Source organism: Carassius auratus, chromosome 3, assembly GCF_003368295.1.
Source record: "Carassius auratus strain Wakin chromosome 3, ASM336829v1, whole genome shotgun sequence".
NCBI lineage: Eukaryota > Metazoa > Chordata > Actinopteri > Cypriniformes > Cyprinidae > Carassius > Carassius auratus.
Window position 1 is genome coordinate 2748218 of NC_039245.1, and position 21124 is coordinate 2769341.

The 21124-nt window shown below is 36.6% G+C and overlaps 1 protein-coding gene across 5 annotated transcripts in view; it reads left to right on the forward strand.

The window, feature by feature from the left end:
- The window catches only part of LOC113043209 (protein CLEC16A-like), a 56048-nt gene that overhangs the window by 33267 nt on the left and 1657 nt on the right, over positions 1–21124 (forward strand). For 4 of the 5 annotated variants that reach the window (XM_026202459.1, XM_026202451.1, XM_026202467.1 and 1 more), the window contains 7 exons: positions 1062–1112; positions 1793–1921; positions 2824–2944; positions 8106–8257; positions 9296–9500; positions 9867–10001; positions 17727–17870. In XM_026202459.1, the coding sequence (XP_026058244.1) occupies positions 1062–1112; positions 1793–1921; positions 2824–2944; positions 8106–8257; positions 9296–9500; positions 9867–10001; positions 17727–17870 (937 nt within the window). Of the gene's footprint in view, positions 1–1061; positions 1113–1792; positions 1922–2823; positions 2945–8105; positions 8258–9295; positions 9501–9866; positions 10002–17726; positions 17871–20023; positions 20122–21124 lie in introns of all 5 variants that reach the window. The other variant, XM_026202474.1, reaches the window with a different exon arrangement.

A 21124-nucleotide genomic window follows, 5' to 3' on the forward strand; every position in this document is an offset into this window, starting at 1 on the left:
TCTCTTTTAATTCTCTATATTACTTTCATATTACTTTTCTCACCATGTCCCTCCCTTCATTCTTCCCATGGGGATTTTCATGGAAATGAGTGTTCAGAGTGATTCATGTTAACAGTTGATCTCTCTACACTACTGGCGTCAGATGGTAACACATATCAAATAACTTATTAATAATAATTAATTATTAAAAATGTGATATAGTATAGTAGACATTCTAGAATAAGTTGAATTGTTTAAGGAAAATGGTTATAGTTGCTTGAGAGTTTCATTAATTTTTTTTAGCTTAAAGTATTGTTTACCTTTCTCTGAGGGATTGTGGGATGTAGTTTATGTAGACTTTATATATATATATATATATATATATATATATATATATATATATATATATATATATATATATATATATATATATATATATATATATATATATATATATATATATATACATACACACACACACACACACACACACACACACATATATGGACCACATATATTATTAGCAATAGCCCAAAAATATAGATTGGGTCAAAAATATAGATTTTTCTTTATCCAAAAACCGTTCTAATGTAAATATATTAAAACGTAATTTTTGATTGGTAATATGCATTGCTAAGAACTTCATTTGGACAACTTCAAAGGCGATTTTCTCCAGTATTTAGATTTTTTCACACCCTCAGATTTCAGATTTTCAAATAGTTGTATCTCAGCCAAATATTGTCAGATCCTAATAAACCAAACAAAAAAGCTTATTTATTCAGATGTATAAATCTAAATTTTGAAAAATTGACACTTAAGACTGCTTTTGTGGTCACATATGTCTTAATATTGTTAATGTTGAAAACAGTTCAACTGCTTAATACGTTTGGTTGAATTTATTATTTTGTTTTTCAGGATTCATTGATGAATTGACAATTCTAAATTGAAATAAACTTTATATATTTATATATATATATATAACCAAATCTTACTGACTCCAACAACCTTTTCAACAGTAGTGCATCATGTATCATGTTTTCTTTTATGGTAATTCTTTCCTTGTAATGTACCTCTTTCAACAGGGGGAGGAGATTTTCCTGGACATGTTTGAGGATGAGTACAGGAGCATGATGGTAAGCTTCCTTACAAAACACATGAAAGTTATCTTTTTTGCAACCTTACTCTTACTGTGTCATAATGATGATACAGCAACACATCTTTCTGAGGTGAGAGGAAATCTGTTCTCTTTCAGACATTTACTGGATTAGGAGTGGCTAGTGCAGCCTACGTTTATACTACTTTCTCTTACAAAACATTGTTTCCTTGGAGTATAGTTTTTTCTAAATAACTATTTTAGCTAAAATGATCATGTTTACTCATCCTCCTTTCATCCTTCCATGGAACACTCATTTTTGACTCTATATTCAAAGTCTTTAGAAGTAATAAACATTTTGGAAAACAGACCACATAGAGCATAAAATAGTATGGAATATAAGCCATATAGTCCGCTTTAATTATTTTTTTACATGTTGCTGGTCTTTTAGCTTATATTGAAAGTAGTGGCAAAGATATTCTTCCAAAATTTATTTTTAGTGTTTCACAGAAAAAAAAGAAAGCCATTTGAGTTTGGAATGAAATGAAAATGAGTAAACGATTCATAGCTGTTGGATTTCAAATGTTGTGAAACATAACTGTCAAGTTCACACTGAACCAATAAATTCCAAGAGGGTTTGTGTTTGTTGGACCAGGGTCAACAAGCCCATTGAGTGATTCATATTTTTTGTTTCTTTGTTTATGTGTGCTGTGTGTATAGAGTAAGCCGCTGAATGTGGAGTATCTTATGATGGATGCATCCATTTTACTTCCTCCTACTGGCACCCCCCTTACCGGCATTGACTTTGTGAAGCGATTGCCCTGTGGAGATGTCGAGAGAACACGCAGGGTCAGTGATGAACGTACACTTATGCTAAAAGAATTCGATTGTTGGGTATTTTGGCCTTTTGTCAAATATTTTGTCTTTTTTTTTTGTGAAACGTCTACCCTGAACCTTTTCCTTTGGCCAGTGTGTGCACTCTTCGTTTTCTGGGAAACCGTCCAAAGCTTTTTAGAAATGGATTTCATGTGCTTCAGATATATAACAATGCATGGCGTTCTGCTTTATCTATAATACAGAGTATCAACTTAAATTTGGTCTGAATGAAAAGCATCTGGTTTTGAAGACTCATGTGCTTATTTGGAGATGCAGCTGTGCACATGAATGGTCAAATGCACGTCTTGGTTAAATTCAAACACATTTATTCACTTGGTTTTGTGCGCAGAGCCGATTCTCAGTATAACTTCAACAGCATTGAATCAGTACTATTAGATATATTTCAAATTCAATCAATCATTCAGACAAGACTGTAGCAGCAATTTAAATAGTTTTATTTTTAGATTTTTTATTATCATTTAACATGTACATAGAAAAGTTTATTTATCTTTCTACATTTGATAGTTTTGAAAGTGGTTCCAAGAGTTGTTAAATTTACAGTTGTCAGTACTAAAACTGATCTCAGGAAAACTCTTGATAATGTCAAAGATGAAATTAAAATCTTCATCAGACTAATGTGTTCCCTCTTTTAAGACACTCTGTTACATTGATATAATATTTTTATATTTGATATACATTTAGAATGTTTTAAAGTATATTTTAGAAGGACTTTTAGCACATGTAGGACATAAATTCCAGGAAGATTCAAATCATTTGATGCTGCATGTTTATGATTAGTTTCTTTAATTGTGTGTTTGTGTGTGTGTGTGTGTGTGTGTGTGTGTGTGTGTGTGTGTGTGTGTTTTTCCCTGCAGGCTATACGCATGTTCTTCATGCTGCGCTCGCTGTCCCTACAGCTGCAGGGAGAACCAGAAACTCAACTACCTCTCACCCGACCGGAGGATCTCATCAAGACTGATGATGTGCTTGACCTCAGTAAGGCCTTTAGAGATGCATGAAGCCGATGCTCAATGAGTTGTTTTTGCAAATTGAACATTTTGATATTGACATTTTTCCTTAAATGTTATATATATTTTTATTTGTAATAATACCTGGGAATTATAAAGCTGTAATGAAACTTGATTTTGTTTTTGGGATATACTAAAATAGTTTACCTTATTGCAGCACCTCTCTTCCCAGTCCGTCTCAAACATGCTGCTTTAGTCCCTGCTTCGATGAAACCCCTCCTTTCCGAAATCCCAAATGTGCTTTGATTGGTTGGCTGGCCCATTGCTTTGTGATTGGCTAAGAGTGTGTTCCGGAAAAGTCACTCCCCTTGTTTGTTATTTTACAGTCTCTGGTTTAGCTCAACCAGGCCATTTTTGCATATTCCGTTATTTAAATGAGTAACATTGAGACTTCACAATATCTAGAAGAAGCACACTGTAGTCCGAATGAGTCGTTTGTTGTAGTGCTCAAAGGGCACACCTCTCTTTGGAGTGGACTTTGAGCTGTGTGACCTTTTTATGTTTAAACAACAACATTTTACTTTAACTAAAGTTGAAAAAGTGTAAAAGCAGAGAAGGACCACTTTAAAATACATGTACTTGACCAATAAATGTAAGATTCAGTGACCTGGTGTCATCCAGCGTGGCCCAATAATGTTGTTGTTGAGTCCTGGTTTTCTTAGCATTTATGCTCTCTCAGATCTGCTTAACAACACTTGTTTTTAGGATTTTATAGCTGAAATCTTATGAATCCTGCCTCACTCAACATCCTGCCTTATCATCAAAAACGTCACCACTCAGTTTCATGTGAATCTTGCGATAACTTGATAACAAACGTCCACAGCTGAGTGATTCACATAAACTGAATTGTGTGCTAGTTCTTGTTTCTGTGGTATCAGATAAAGTGCAGTTAGATAAAGATGAAACTTCAGCACTTCGGCTGAGTTTTAATAGAAAAAGAACGTGGAATCGATATCTTTCTCATGAACTGCGGCCATCTCCTTGGTTTTGAGTTCCATGTTAAGACCTTGCGCGCTCTATCTCACACACAGTCGCAAAGTGTTTACCACACATGATGAAATCGCTCTCTCGTCGCCTGTGCAGCTCTTTCATGCAATCTGTGGGTTTGCACTGTTAACCGATTTTCAGCCCTGATGTGTTGCATGGAGGCTCTTGGTCTCAGCACCTCCATCTCACTTCTTCTGCCCAGGTGTCTTGGTTAACTCAGGCCCTCTCACTTTGACAGGTAAGAGGGGGTTGTGTAAAAAAAAAAGTGGACTGACTCAGACCTTCCGCTGTCACAGAGGCCTTTGCAAGAGCTGGTGCAGCTGTTGTGGGCAGCAGCCTTGAGCTCTTCCAGTATATCTAACGTCTAACAGTAAGGCTGCTTGAGAAGCACCTACAGCATCGGTCAGAGAGTGGGCAGAACGAGCTCTGGAAGTGTGAGCAGGTGGGAGGAAGCTCAGATTTTGCTGCCAAAATCAACCCACTGCAGCTTTTAGTGTCTTACAGCCGTTTGTGCATTTAAGGGTTAATGCACAAAAACTGACATCTGTTAACACTCTGGGTTTGAACTGGTTTCATGTGTGAAGAGCAATATTAGGTCATGGAATTGATGATTTAAGTCTGCCATTAAACGTGGTTTTTCAAGATTACATTATACATATGGCAGGGTCCAAATTTCTAAGATTACAATCAAAATCTGGGATTTCAGAATGTAATTTAAACCTGGAATGATTAAAGTTCTTTGTTTTGATGATGTCAGAATCCTAAAAAGTTGATTCCTAATAAATCTGATGAATTGTCCAGACGAATTTCTGGAACATTTGTTCATTGAGAACGTTTCAAAAACCTTAAAATTAATAATTTAACTGAATAATTCGGCTGAATTTGTGAACCATTTCTGTGTTTTGCAAATTTCTGTATCCAAAAAAGGAGCCATTTTGATTCTGAACAAGTCCAGTGAATCATTCAGAGAAATCTGCGAACCATTTATTTCTTTTCAACTTTTCTAAATCCTAAAACTATTACATAAAATTAATTCATGCTGGATAACATGTTCAGACTACTGTCCATAAAGCAAAATGGGGACAAACTAAGTAATACAAATAATTGTTTAAAATAAAAATGATTTTCTTAATTTAACTTTTAACCCAAATTATTGTGCTCAAAATATAATGATTAATTAAAATATATATATAATAAAAATACAAAATGTATAATTTTCTCTAAAGGTTTCAGACTTTTGGACCCCGCTCTATCTCTGCAAAGCATTTTACTACATAAAATAATCTCCGATTTTCCTATCTGGAAAATCTTTTGCACATCCCCCAGCTTCACAGTAACTGCAGTTCACAACTGGTTCATCTTGCACCATCATGATTTATGAAAACATCAGCCTTTTTATGTCCTTTTTAATCTGAATCCTAGAATGGCTCATCAGTGAGTGGATGGAACAAGCACCTTGCTCTTAAATGACGAGAGAGACGGTCAGATAGACAGACAGATCGACCTGAGAAACTGATGTGCCACCACTGTTCTGTGTTATTTTTAGACGTGCAGGAAATGATGCATGCACACAACACAGTAGACGCATCACAGTGCATTGTGTGAACTTACATGAATTCTTGCTAAATATTTTCCACTCTTTGCTGTTTTTTTTTTTTTTTTTTTTTTTTTTTTTTTTAAGATCACAAACTGAAAGAGCTGCAACTACATGTTCAAATGCGTTTTGTGCCCTTCTTGTTTCCTTTTTTGCATGCATATACATAAGTATTATTACACATGACATGTGATCACTTTCTATAGAAGTTTCTCACCTTAAACACTTAAGTCACATGGAACTTTTGGATGTAACACCCCACCCCCACTTTGGTTGAGAACTTAAATCTTTTCTATTAATTAGGGTTTGTTAAAATAGACAAGCATATTACTTTTTCTCTTGAAATTGCACAGGATGTAAGTGTGTATATTGATTTAGTTGGTGGTGTCTAGGAGGTCTGATTTAATTACACTTAGCCAGGGTTATAGTGAGCAAACTGTCCTGCTGCATCACCCATTGTCCTGTTATTCTTTAGTTAACTCTTGCTTCAGGATTGATTCGAATGGTCATGGAAGGTTTGGTTACCAACCTTCTTCAAAACATCTCTTGTATTCAACAGAAAAAAAGAAATTTGTAATATAACCACATAACTGTGGTTCCTTTATGCCCCGCCTCTCTCAAGCGAGTCGTTTTCTACAAAGTCCCTCCTTCTGACAAGCACAGTCTGCTCTGATTGGCCCAGCTGACCCAGTGCATTGTGATTGGCCGAACACCACAAGCACGCATCAGAAACGTAACGCCTCTTTCCATAATCGCGAGCTTCAGCTTTCAACATAAATGTAAAGACAGTACATAATGTTCTTAGTTTTACCATCAGTTCAAGCCCAAAAGGGGAACAGAGTGGCGTGACACACAGTGATGATGCTCATATGTATTTTCAGCACGCAAGCCGCAATTAAGAAAGCTGACCTCACTGATGTGAACCTGTGTGACTCTCTCTCTCTCTCACACACACACAGATTGTCATAGCAAAGTAACTGTAGCTCTGTAACTCTGCAGATCTTATGCATGCACACATAGCTACATAACACACTAAAGAAAAGGAAAAATAGAAATCGCATCATATGCCCCCTTTAAACTATCACCATCAAGAATGTTAATTACTTAACCTTAACCAAAATCTGCAGTATGTAGTAGACATCCCAGAACATTTTTATTTATGTTCGCTTTAATTTTGTTGGCCAGACATTGCTTTGTGGTACTGATTACTAAACAAGTTCCTTAGAGAAGATCCCTTTTAATAAACTGATCGAACTTGTTCACAGTTATGAATGATTCATTTTGTTCGTTCGAAGGATTTTTAAATAAGTCACCCAGCTTCCACATAAACACTGACATTTATAGACCCTGAACTGCGTGCTTTTTTTTTCTGTTTCCTTTTTTTAAAATTCAACTTCACCATGAATCAGCCAACATTACCGCATGTAACCACCCATGAAGTGCATCCTGATTGCCCTTAGGATACAAGATTCCACAGAGCTGGTGTGCATCAGGGTATTTGTGGCTTTAAAAAAGGAGAACCGCTCTGCTCAGCTGGCTGCTTAATGAATCAGACAGCGACTACATAGAAGTGTGTATTCCTTTGTATTAGACCAGATCATTTCCCCAGAGGCGACACAATTCTCTGTCACCACGGTTAGCTGTTAAAAGGAAGAGCAGTGCTCACATTTCTAGTTCTGAAGTAATTCCTCAAACCATCAGTGTGACTTCTAAGGAAATTCAGAGCAAAGAGAGAAACTGGTACAAGTCATAGTACCTCAGCTGTGACAATGCTGTTTCTGTTATTAGTTGTTTAGTGGGTCTACCTGAAACCAACTTCAGATGTTCATGACCTACCTCTCTTACCATCCCCTCCCCTTCTTCCCCCACCCCCTTCTCCACCCACCGGAGTAGCTGCGCTGAACTGTGTAGTGCATGACTCACTGGAGTGTTTTTGAAAACTCCCGCATGTCTGAGTACAATCTGATTTCATGCCAGGTTTACACTCACTCAGTTACTGACACTTTAATGTGATTGAATTCACCCTGCGCTGACATTTTCTTAACCCTTTATTATAGCAGTGCATGACTATATTTAGTTGTGCAAGTCCTACTAGTTCTTTGGAAACAGATTAGGTGGTTGATTTGAAATTTTAATGCTACATTTCCTGTAGCATGTAATCACAGGCTACTGATGCAGTGTTGCAGTGGTCCTGTGGCTCAGTGGAAGAGCATTGCGTTAGCAGTGCAAAAGGTTGTGGGTTCAATTCCCAGAGAACACACATACTGGTAAAAAAAAAAATAAATGTATCTCCTGAATGCACTGTAAGTCCCTTTGGATAAAAGCATCTGCTAAATGTAAATGAAATGCAGTATTGTGTTAGGGGCAGATCTGAACTTGTATATTTGAATACATTTCATGTGGGCTTGTTTTGAATGTGGTTACACAGTGTTCCCATTCATAGTCTGAACTTTGACATTTATGGCTTGTTTTTTACTGATTTGTGTAAATTTGTTAAAGGACCCTTGGAATTAACTATCAATGATTATACCTTCTTCTTCTCTTATAGATAACAGTGATCTTATTGCTTGCATGGTGGTGAGTAAAGATGGGGTTCAAGCTCAGCGTTTCCTGGCTGTGGATGTGTACCAGATGAGTCTTGTGGAACCAGATTCAAAACGTCTTGGCTGGGGTGTTGTCAAGTTTGCTGGCCTTTTACAGGTCTGCTCTATTTCTGCTCCTACACTGCAAACATGACGCTCAAAAACAAAGAAGTACACTATGGCCACATTCTTGTCAGGACTGTGATGTTCAGCTCAGAAGTGAAGTCCTCTGTCAGGTTTTCAAGTTATTGCATGTAACTAAGGGGTTTCTCTCAAAAACCAATTAATGTATATTGCTTGGTAACCCTGTGTGAGCATCCTGGCAGCTTAAGGTTCATTTATCTTAAGTGATTCAGCAATTCAACATTATGACATTAGGTACAGCTATTTGATGGCAGAAATCATTATTTGCGTGAGAAATGTTTTCTCAGAAGACATTTCCCAAAAGACACTGGGAGGGTTATAGAAAACCCCAAAGAAAAACAAATTCTTATAGTGATAGTTCAACCAAAATTTATAATACCCTAGAATTTACTCAATCCATTCTAGGTGTATATGACTTTCTTCTTTCAGACGAATACAATCAAAGTTAAATAAAAAAAAAAAAAAAATCCTGGCTCTCTCAAGCTTTATAATGGCAATAAATTGGTATTGAAGTTCTATAGAAGTCCTATAAACTTCTTACATCCATCATAAAAAGTGCTCCACACGGATCCTGGGGGATAATAAAGGCCTTTTGAAGCTAATCGATGCATTTTTCTTAGTAAAGTATCCATATTTATACCTTTTATAAACTGTAATCTTTAGCTTCCACTAACTTCCACTTCCTCTAAGGCCTTTATTAACCCCTCTGAGCTGTGTATATTATAGGATGGACAGATGCACTTTAACTCAACAGCCTTTCACTACCATTATAAAGCTTGGAAGAGCCAGGCCATTTTTTAAATAACTCTGATTGTATTTGTCTGAAAAAAAAAAAGAAGTCAGATACACCTAGGATGGCTTAAATAATGTGGTAGTTTTCCTTTTTGGGTGAACTATCCCTTGAAAAAAAATGAATGAATCCTACAAAACAAACAAGTGAATAAACAAATTATTTGAAAATAATTGTTGCACTTTAAATGTTCTGATTTTAATCCAATGCATATGTTCACAGGACATGCAGGTTTCAGGAGTAGAAGATGACAGCAGGGCTCTGAACATCATCATACACAAGCCCACGTCTAACCCTCACGCCAAGCCTGTGCCCATCCTGCAGGCCAACTTCATTTTTGCGGATCATATTCGCTCCATCATCGCCAAACAGCGACTAGCCAAGGGCCGCATCCAGGCTAGACGCATGAAAATGCAGCGGATAGCAGGTCAGGTCTTGGCTGCTTACCAGATGTAAATTGCTTTAAATCCAAAGCCATAAACTCTTTACAGCAACAGTGTCATCTGTTTATAAATTATACTTCCTCAGACTTCCCAGCTTTTGTGCCACATTGTGGAGAGGGGGTTGAATGTGGACTTTAGTTATACTTTAACTGGCCATAATATAATTTCAGAGTAATGGATGCCAGGTGCAATAAATGTAATTGTACTGATTCCCCAAAACATGGAATTTCCCTTTAGCGTCCCTCTTTAGTATGTGTAGCTGGAGAAAAATAAATTCACATTTCCATTACACATTTTTTGGCTCATGTTATCTTTCTTTTCCTTTCTTTCCATAAACGTACATTGTGCAGCTCTATTGGACCTTCCTGTTCAGCGTTCCACAGAGGTGCTGGGCTTCAGCCAACCATCTGCTTCGTCTCTGCCTTTTCGCTTCTATGACCAGTCCAGACGTGGCCCGGCCTTCGCCTCTGTAGATAAAGTTCCAGGTAAATGTATGAACCATTAAGGAGGAAATCTCAGAGGATTAAGGGGACAGCTGTTATCCACAGTTACATACGTTCATTTTTATTTTGCATGTGTATATATTTTTTAATGCTTTTAGATTTTTTTAATTAATGCTCCTCAAGTTTGCATTGAATTGATTAAATAACAGCAGTCAATGACAGTAAAAGTCATTGTTACGAAAAGTTTCTGTCAAATTAATGTTGTTCTTTTGAAGTTTCTAGAGAATTATGAAACAAAAAAAAATTTCCACAAAAATATGAAGTACCACAACTATTTTCAGCATTGATAAAGATAGAAAATGTTTCTTGAGCAGTAAATTAATATATAATTTTTTAAGGATCATGTGGCACTGAAGCCCAATGGCTGTTGAAAATTTAGCTTTGCATGACATGAATAAATTACATTTTAAAATCTATTAAAATAAAAATAAAAAACATTTATTTATTTATATGGTAATATTTAATAAGATTGCCATTTTACTGTCTTTTTGATAACATAAATGCAAACTTTATTAGCATAAGAGATAAAAAAATGAATAAAAATATCTTAAAAACCCCAAACTTTTTAACATAAGTTTATTTTATAATTAAATTTATTTTGTAACTCTAATAAATACATCATTAAAAAACGAACTTTTTAACTAACTTTTTTAAGTGAATGGAAAATAAATGTCTCTGTCTGTCTTTGGTTGCTTTTTTTTTTTTTTTTTTGAGCAAGCTGCTGCATAAAGTCTTTAGGATGATTTGGTGGTAGATGAGATCTGTTGAGATCTTTGAATTTAAAATTTCTATTTTACGTGTTTTAAGTGTTCACAAAATTAGAGGTTCCTGTTTCTGTTACAGTATAAGATATATTTAATATATGTTTTGAAATATTGCCTCTTTTGCATTTTTTATTTCCAAAAGGGACTTGCTTACTCAGTTTTCTCTGTGGAGAATTTCACAAAAATTTGAATAATTCTAAACCATTGCACATCCAAATTTAGTTTTCCCCAGAATTTATCTTGTGTTTTTCTAAGTTATGTTCTGTTTTTTTGTAAAAGGTTTCTAGGTAACGCTTCCTCTCTGCCAGCTGTGTTTCTGAGCAGTCATGGTATTCAACCATTGTGTAGACTTTTGGTTCCAGACCAGTAATTCACACAGTAATGTGACTTAATCTGTATTTAAGTGTGAGATATATATATATATATATATATATATATATATATATATATATATATATATATATATATATATATATATATATATACAGTATTGTTCAAAATAATAGCAGTACAATGTGACTAACCAGAATAATCAAGGTTTTTTGTATATTTTTTTATTGCTACGTGGCAAACAAGTTACCAGTAGGTTCAGTAGATTCTCAGAAAACAAATGAGACCCAGCATTCATGATATGCACGCTCTTAAGGCTGTGCAATTGGGCAATTAGTTGAATTAGTTGAAAGGGGTGTGTTCAAAAAAATAGCAGTGTGGCATTCAATCACTGAGGTCATCAATTTTGTGAAGAAACAGGTGTGAATCAGGTGGCCCCTATTTAAGGATGAAGCCAACACTTGTTGAACATGCATTTGAAAGCTGAGGAAAATGGGTCGTTCAAGACATTTTTCAGAAGAACAGCGTACTTTGATTAAAAAGTTGATTAGAGAGGGGAAAACCTATAAAGAGGTGCAAAAAATGATAGGCTGTTCAGCTAAAATGATCTCCAATGCCTTAAAATGGAGAGCAAAACCAGAGAGACGTGGAAGAAAACGGAAGACAACCATCAAAATGGATAGAAGAATAACCAGAATGGCAAAGGCTCAGCCAATGATCACCTCCAGGATGATCAAAGACAGTCTGGAGTTACCTGTAAGTACTGTGACAGTTAGAAGACGTCTGTGTGAAGCTAATCTATTTTCAAGAATCCCCCGCAAAGTCCCTCTGTTAAAAAAAAGGCATGTGCAGAAGAGGTTACAATTTGCCAAAGAACACATCAACTGGCCTAAAGAGAAATGGAGGAACATTTTGTGGACTGATGAGAGTAAAATTGTTCTTTTTGGGTCCAAGGGCCACAGGCAGTTTGTGAGACGACCCCCAAACTCTGAATTCAAGCCACAGTACACAGTGAAGACCGTGAAGCATGGAGGTGCAAGCATCATGATATGGGCATGTTTCTCCTACTATGGTGTTGGGCCTATTTATCGCATACCAGGGATCATGGATCAGTTTGCATATGTTAAAATACTTGAAGAGGTCATGTTGCCCTATGCTGAAGAGGACATGCCCTTGAAATGGTTGTTTCAACAAGACAATGACCCAAAACACACTAGTAAACGGGCAAAGTCTTGGTTCCAAACCAACAAAATTAATGTTATGGAGTGGCCAGCCCAATCTCCAGACCTTAATCCAATTGAGAACTTGTGGGGTGATATCAAAAATGCTGTTTCTGAAGCAAAACCAAGAAATGTGAATGAATTGTGGAATGTTGTTAAAGAATCATGGAGTGGAATAACAGCTGAGAGGTGCCACAAGTTGGTTGACTCCATGCCACACAGATGTCAAGCAGTTTTAAAAAACTGTGGTCATACAACTAAATATTAGTTTAGTGATTCACAGGATTGCTAAATCCCAGAAAAAAAAAAATGTTTGTACAAAATAGTTTTGAGTTTGTACAGTCAAAGGTAGACACTGCTATTTTTTTGAACACACCCCTTTCAACTAATTGCCCAATTGCACAGCCTTAAGAGCGTGCATATCATGAATGCTGGGTCTTGTTTGTTTTCTGACAATCTACTGAACCTACTGGTAACTTGTTTGCCACGTAGCAATAAAAAATATACTAAAAACCTTGATTATTCTGGTTAGTCACATTGTACTGCTATTATTTTGAACAATACTGTATATATATACACACATACATACATACATACATACAAAAATACATATACACACACACACAGTATATATTATTTTCTATACCCACTATATATAAAGTTCTGTCATGAAACTCTAGATGGTGCAGGCCGATATGTTCTATACATTGATCTGTATATAATTGGATCGCTCATCGCGTTCTAAACTGCCAACAGGTTCGATCCACCATCTCACTATTCCCTACCGGCAGAGAGCACTATTGAGTCACAGGCAAACCACTGACCTAAGATCACACGATTTGACGCAAATCAGTCAACGGGATTCATTTTTATGTCATATGTAAATAAATATTTACTTTGGATGTTATCTGCAGTGTTTATGGTCTTTTTGGGCAGGATAAGCGATATAATGTGACATAATTGCCGACACTGGTAACTGATCCAACACAAATTATAGCCTATTTCTTTATGTACGTAATTATTCAAGAATTATTAAACATAAACATATTAAATTAAATTAAATTAAATTAAATATACAAATTTAATTTATGCATTTAGCAGACGCTTTTATCCAAAGCGACTTACAGTGCATTCAGGCTATCAATTTTTCATGTGTTCCCAGGGAATCGAAACCCCAACCTTGTGCTCGATAAGGCTATGCTCTACCAACTGAGCTAAAGGAGCACTATTAGTATCAGAAACTGATTTGAATATACAATGATTGATACAATAGCCTCTGTTAGCATAACTTACCATCTTGAAATAAAGTTTAATTTACGTATGTACTCAATTATTTTTCTGAATAAGTTAAGAGTTAAAATGTTTAATGTCCTGATTGAGCAACATAATTTCAGACTCTCCCAGGTAGCACAGATATGTTTACTAGCATTACCGTTTCCATGTAAAAAAAATAAATAATCGTTACCTGCTTCAAAATGACTGCTGTTAACAAAATCATTGTTTAAACATTTGCAGTTAGCATCTGCTGTACAAATAAAACCGCTATAACAAAATTATATTAACAATGAATAACTGTAAAAGTTGAATAAAGGTATACGTGTATACAAAGTATAAATCTTCCTTTAGATTTCAGGATGAGCACTTTGTCATTTGTTATATATATGTTGAGGTCGTGTGCATCTGATGTTTATCATGTTTATGATGTTCGCTACTGTAAAGAGTAGATTTTTAATAAGCAGGGGAAATTTCGACATTAAAAAAATAACCGTTTACATGCCCAGGGTGTTCGCACTGTAAGAATGGACAGAGATGGTTCAGATTAAAAAAGCTGACTTGATAGGTGATGTTTTCTCATTAAATTCCTATGATTCCCTTTTAATTCAATGGAAGGTATGGGAATACTTGGGAATACCAGTATGGCGGCACGTCTGCTTCACTTTCATGACATCTTGAGCGATCCAGTTCTCTATTATAGATGAGAAGATCTGTATTACTATTGGAGAAAGCATAACAGTCAACTTTGATCATGTGTGCCTTAATAACCAATCACATTACAGCCTTGAAGTCATCGAATTTCAGTCAGAGTTGTGCAACAGTCAATCGCCATTTACGGATACCATAGGAATGAATGAGAAGTGGCATAAGCTGAATCCCACCTGGCACAAACACTCACCGACTTAAAACACTCACCGACATAAAAAGCCTCTCGTCTCCTTTCACACGTACTGCCAAAGTGGAAAAATAAAACATTAGCAGTTGTTTTTTTTTTTTTGCTAAGTGTTGCAGGCTTGCCTTGTAGTGGCTTTGGTGCAGCGCACTCTCGATTTCCTCCACCTTCCCCAGCTCCACCTGTATAGATCTGCTTCAGGGTGATTTCATGTATATTTATGGGGAGGTTGTCTCATATATTTTATATGTGCATATGTTTTTTTACTTGCTCTGCAGCAGCAGCATCATAGCAGATATGTTCCCCTGAGAAAAACACATTAACAATTCCATGTTTATTACAATGCTAAACTCTCCAAAAATTTCCAACTTCATTTCAAATTTGAAGCCACACACAAAAAAAAAAAATATATATATATATATATACATATAATGTTTTGTATATATTTAGTTTTTTTTGTCTATTTACATGTTTAAATTAAAATTAATTTAACGTGCTATAATGAGTTTGCACTGAACAGTCCAGTTGCATTTTCCAAATTTTGGGTGGCAGTTGAGAGAGTAGAGATGCCGTGACAACAAACAACATTTATGTTCCTCAGACAACAAAGAGGACCTCTTGGGCAACCACTGACTCTTGTCTCTGGCTGTTTCTCAATATAAGTTCTTGTCTGTACTTGTGAAACGTCATCAGACGTTGCCCAAGTACTGTTCAAATTCGAAGTTCACATCTAGCCAAGTACAGTTCAAATCCCCGGATGTGTTCTTTCGCCACCTTTTTTTATTGAGGATGGATCAAGAGGTTATTTGTGAGAACTTGAGGGAGCAGGTATCCCACAATGCATTTCGCACCAACAAGCGAGCGTTAATGTACTTTTAATAGTTTTTCAGGTAAGAATGTAGTTGTTTAAGACCCAAATTTGCAGTTTATTTATAAAGATAGCACCTATTTGAAAATCTGTTTTGCTGATTTTGGAGATGTGAGCTCCAGACGTTAACTAGGCGCTCAGTGCTCATGTATCCCACTGAGAGCAGCCTTACCTTGGCTAGTCATTCTGACATTTGCCGCTGGCTGTGATATCTCTACAGTGGTTAAACATGAGATATTATTAGTTTTGGGTAAATCTAACAGGCAATCTTTGGTCTCATCGAGAATCTATAATTTGTTCCTTGATATCATATTTCATGTAAATATACAGTGAGGAGTAGCCAAGGCAAGCTGAGTGACTTTATCAAGTACACTGCTGTTCCATTTGGAGGATTACCGGACGTCCATCCTTCCATCCTTGCCAAGTCCGAACTACCAAGGATACAAGTCTGAACTTTGCCTACTTGGTATTAAGAAACAGCCTCTCTCTTTCATTACTATTAAGGGAATACTAGCAAAGTCCCTTTAAGACAAGTCATTTCACTCGGCGGCCATCTTTGAAATGCCTCTCAGGCATGCAAGTGCAGCCATGAATGGGGAAACATCAAATTCTCTAAAAATGTTCACCAAGCTTACAATTAAATTTCAGGTTTAAAATTGCCAATGCCATCTGACAACAACCGTCTCTTAAATGTTGTTTATTTCACTCAAATAGCATTAAAAAGCTTATTTTCTCAGGCTAGAACAGCCAGTGCACATGCATGGTCCTAAGCGCAAGTCTCAGAACGCTTACTGTTTCTATAGCATCCGGGACTTCTAACAGCAGCTGCAGTGATGTAACGACTTTTCCAATTCACGATTGGCTCTTTTACTCAGAAGGTGGGGCTTTGTCCCCATTCAAAACTATAAGAGTCTTGGGTTATTCTATAGTCTTTGGTTTAATCACTGTTCTGTACTGCTTTAACTGATGCACGTGCACACAACATTAACGCATAAACCCTTGAGAGGTCAGAGATTGTAGATTTTGCTGTGCACACACACAAACTTATTGTTGTTGCTTAATTTTAATAAAAATGAGGCTGTTACAATTTTTACAGATGTTACTCTTTGATAATGAATAATTTTCAAATTTACATCTGCATCCTAAATCAAGCTACTATTACTGTCGACTCAAGCTACTGTCAAATGTGCATTTCTAAGAGACAAAAATACATAATATTATTAATATTGCAGCCTGCACTGCACACTGTGCAAGGCATCAAAGTCAGGGACACAACCCTGTTTCATGATTTGAAACAATATTACTCATTAAAAGATTCAGATACTAAGACATACATTTTTCTATATTGACATTTATTTTAAGGAAAAATTACTTTAAAAGTCATAAAAAACGTGAAGTGTTTGTCATGTTCTGACCATAAAGAGTGGTTTAAAACCACAATTAATGATTAAATCTTAATGATTAAAAATCTACCTTTAAACTTAAGAATTCATTTTGATAATTATCAATATCGACTGATATAAAAAATGTTATTGTGTTAGTTCTTTGGGCCATATCTCCAAGCCCTACCTTCCAACATGACAGTGACCCAAAACACAAACAGCAAAACTGAGCACACATTGGTTGAGGGGGAAAAGTAGAATGTCCTTGCATGACATTATCAGAGCCCAGACTGGAATGACTTGATGACTGCAGTCCGCAAACAGTCACTATCAAATGTACCTGAACTTGAGCAGTTCAGCAAAGAAGAGTGGGCAATACCATCAAATCTCTCAATATTTACAAAAGGTATCGATACTTTCAGATTTGGGTAGGATTGTAGTGGTTCTTAATTTCACAAAAGTGAGTTCTCTGTATAGGGAAATGGATGACTAATAGCTGTCTCTCAGTCCCTTTTGATGACGTGTCCTTGGTTCAGGTAAAAGAGATTGTGGTTCCCAGAACTCTTGGTTTGATGCCAAGTGTTTTGAAAAAACAGGTCTGTTCATTGCCTCTCATTAGATCATGTTAAAGCAATTAGCTATTAAACGTTATTTGTACCAAAATATATTAATGTGATTAATTAATGTTTAAATAATCAGAAAGTGAAGGTGTTTTGTTTTTTGTTTTTTTCTAATAGGGTGGTGGTGGGTCTTTATTGATCAGAGAGGGGTTATGGGGAGACTCAAACCTGCACTTTTGTAATAGCTAAGCCACAGTTCCAGCTCGTTTTTGTCAGTAATTAAGTTAAATACAGAAAGTACACACGTCACTTCATGACACACGTTTTTTTCCACGTGTTACTTCACTTCACATTCAGTGATGCCAGGACTGTCGGTGTCTAAGTAATTTGCATGTGCCTGTGTGTTTGCATTCCAGGTTTTGCCGTGGCTCACGTTTCCCAGAACAACCCCACATCAGCCTCCTCCTCCACCTCATCTGCCTCTAGTGACCCCACCGGCCCCTCTGACTCGGTCACAGCCAGCAACGTATCCACACACACGGTCACACACAGTCAAACAGGTAACACACACACTCCACATTTGCCTCTCCCTTCTCTACTTTGCTTAACCACTCTTTTTTACTACCAACTGCTTTCACTGAAATACCAAAACACTTCATGCCTGCTGCTACATAAGCATCCTCTTTGCATAGAAGCAGACTGCGCAATCATTTTTGTTTTTCTCACAGTAGATCAGACAACCTTTTTATTAAATCTCCTAAGCCAATTTGTACTTTCACGTAGCACTTGGCGAGTGGTCATTTTGGTTCCTGCCGATATCACAGTGTCAGTTGTATTGTCACAACCCTAGAAATGCAGATTACTGTATTTTGATTCTTGATAACTACACGCTCAGAACTTCACAGCTCGTGCAGTCTGATTCCTTTTTTAGTTCTTCAAGTGGTTGTGAAATTTCGTGAAATTTCATGTTGACTTCATCCTTTTGAGCACATGCCAGACAGCCAGTTTAGTCAAATTTGGCGAAACAAGAAAAAACGTAATTCCCTGGTAAGCTGTGATCAAGTAGATGTTTAAATGGAAATCTATTTTATGACTGTTAGCTAAATATTCCCCCAAAGGGCCTCTTAGGAATTGATGGCTGAGTAGAACAAGAGCCCCTGAGGGACTTTGTTCACCTCTAAAGGTCTGTATAGTCTATGGCTCCTCTATTTATCTCTGCCTCCTACACTGCATCTGTCAGCAATGATCAGTGGTGGTCAGTCGTGGTTTTGGAAAAACCTGAAAGCTCATAAAGTCTTCACACCACAAGAGCCCAGGAACCAATCTGGTAGCTGATTCTCTGAACAGAGGAGTGGAGTCTTGTGGCCTCTGTGAAATCTCCTACAGATTTCTATTTTGTGGCGGAGGAGTTTAACTAATACGGTCATGGGCTTTTTTCATTTCTTTCATTATGCATCTCTTTTCCTTCTATTCTCTGAATCACTATGATGATCTGTTTTGAAATACAGTGACCTTTTGGAGTTGTCTGGGGTGAAACCGTCCATATCATTTAATAATCTCTTTGATCTCATTTTTGGACAAAGAGTTTTCTAAAGTCACTGTTTGAATACGCTGTTTGAATAAGGGCACGGTCACAAACACCCGAGTGCAGCAGTGTGAGCTGACCACATTCATTGTTAGTTAATGCCTCGTGGGGCGGCACATCTTTGTAGAGAAGTTCTTAGAAACGGTGGCAGATGACGTATTGTTTTGAAGGTGTGGATTTGTGGTGAGACTTGCAACCATTTCTCCCCTCGATCTCTGTCATAACAGACATGTATCACATTGTGGTTGCACGTATTCAACCTGCATAGAGTTAAAGTCAACAGGAAATCCAACTTTCTTAAAGTTTTGGGGTTCCAGAAGTTAAAAGACAGACCTACTTAGAGTTTCAAGTTGAGAAAAGCGATGGTGTATGATTTCGTTGAAGCCATCTGTTTGCATTATATGAACTTATATTGAAAATAATCGTGTTTAACAGTTGAACTTGTGGTTTAAAAACTACATTACCCATTATGCTGTACAGAAAAGTCCACAAGTCAGAGAATCTCACTTATATTTTTGCATAGTTTTTATTTAGATATTTAGTCATCATTTGCAGTGCTTCATGGGTTTGCTTCAAATAAAAGTTTGTAATGTTGTGTGATTGGTTTGGATCATGGCTTATAACACTTGAACTAAGACTCTAAATTCCCTGTGGAAAAAAAGATGGAAACCAAACTCCAGGAATCAGTGGGTGAACACGAATTTATTCAAAGGTGCATGATCCCTGAGTTCATTTAATTCCAAATCTGAAGAATAGTGAAAATAATAAACATGCACCACTTCTCATAATTCTTGTCCCGCATTGCTTTATATCATGTCATAGAAGTAAAATGGGTTGAGGAGAGAATAGAACCAAAACATTTTGTAGTCTAGACTCAAACCAGAACTGGAGCCAGGGTGCTAACCAATGCACTTCATTGAACTATTCGGTTTTAAATCCAGCCGTCACCATAACTCTGCTTTGTTGTTTTTCTATGTAGATATACAGTAGTGTGCTTTGCATGTTAACATAATTGATAATGATTGATACTATCCTATGGCTGTAGGTTTTGCTCCGTGTACTCTTCAGATTAGATGCTAAATGCATTAGTCAGTAGGATGCGTTCTGATCTGTCCCTCTGTTCTCTAGTCAGGTCTGGCAGGGAAGGCCGAAGGTGCGTGTTTTCTCTGTCAGAAGATGACAGGCACGGTGGAGAGTGGGTTTAGAGCTCCCTGCACACATAACAGGCATGTCTGTGTGACACTGATGCAAAGTGGACCCCTTAGTTTCCAGTGACTTGCATTGTGCTATTAAATACTAAAGCTTTGTGTGTGTGTGCACTTGGTAAGCCTGATAAAATTCAACTGGTCAGGAAATGATTTAGATTAGTTGATAACCCAAAAATAGCAGATTTTTTCATTGTATGTCCGAATGAGTCTAAATGCTGCAATTAATCAATAAAGACCAATAAAATTAGCCAAGTTAGGCTTTGCAGTGTATTAATTTAAAGTTAGTGATTAATTTAAAAATAGTGAAGTGATCAGTATTTATAAATACAGCGTTTATTAAAAAAAATACAGTATTTATAAAAGTTGCGAACCCTCTCTTTAAAAGTGCATGACATTAGTAAGTGTGGCTTAGCTGATGAAATCCAAAGGCTCGGTGAATTAATGCCTCCCCAGAGTGAGAAAGCACGGTATCCTGTATTTTTTTTTTTTTGTCTTTATCCTATCACTTCCAAGGCTCTCTGCCATTCATGTTCCTCCATTTGTGTTCATATTTGTATTTTTAGCGGAGCACTTCAAACCCGTCTGACTCACTGTCTCACCATTGACATGTCTGAAGCTCCTCCCACTTCCCTCCTAGGCTTAACCCATCAGCAATTCTTAACATGTGGCATGAATTCTATTATCTGCACCTCTCACATAGTCTATGATTACTTTATCTATTCTATCTAGCCATCTATCGTCTGACCTATGTCTAATTCTAGCTGTCTCTCTGTCTTGTCTATCTATTTATCTATCCAACCATCCATTTTTCTCTGTATGTCTGTCTGGCTTTCTGTCTATATATCTACCTGTCTACCTGCCAAACTATTTAGCAATATATCAACCCATCCAACTATACATTTATCTGTCTCTCCATATATCTGTCTATCTATCTAGCCATCATTTTACCTATCTATCTGTATGTAGCTAATAGCCATCTATCAATCCATCCTCATCTGTATACCGAACATCTCAGCAAACT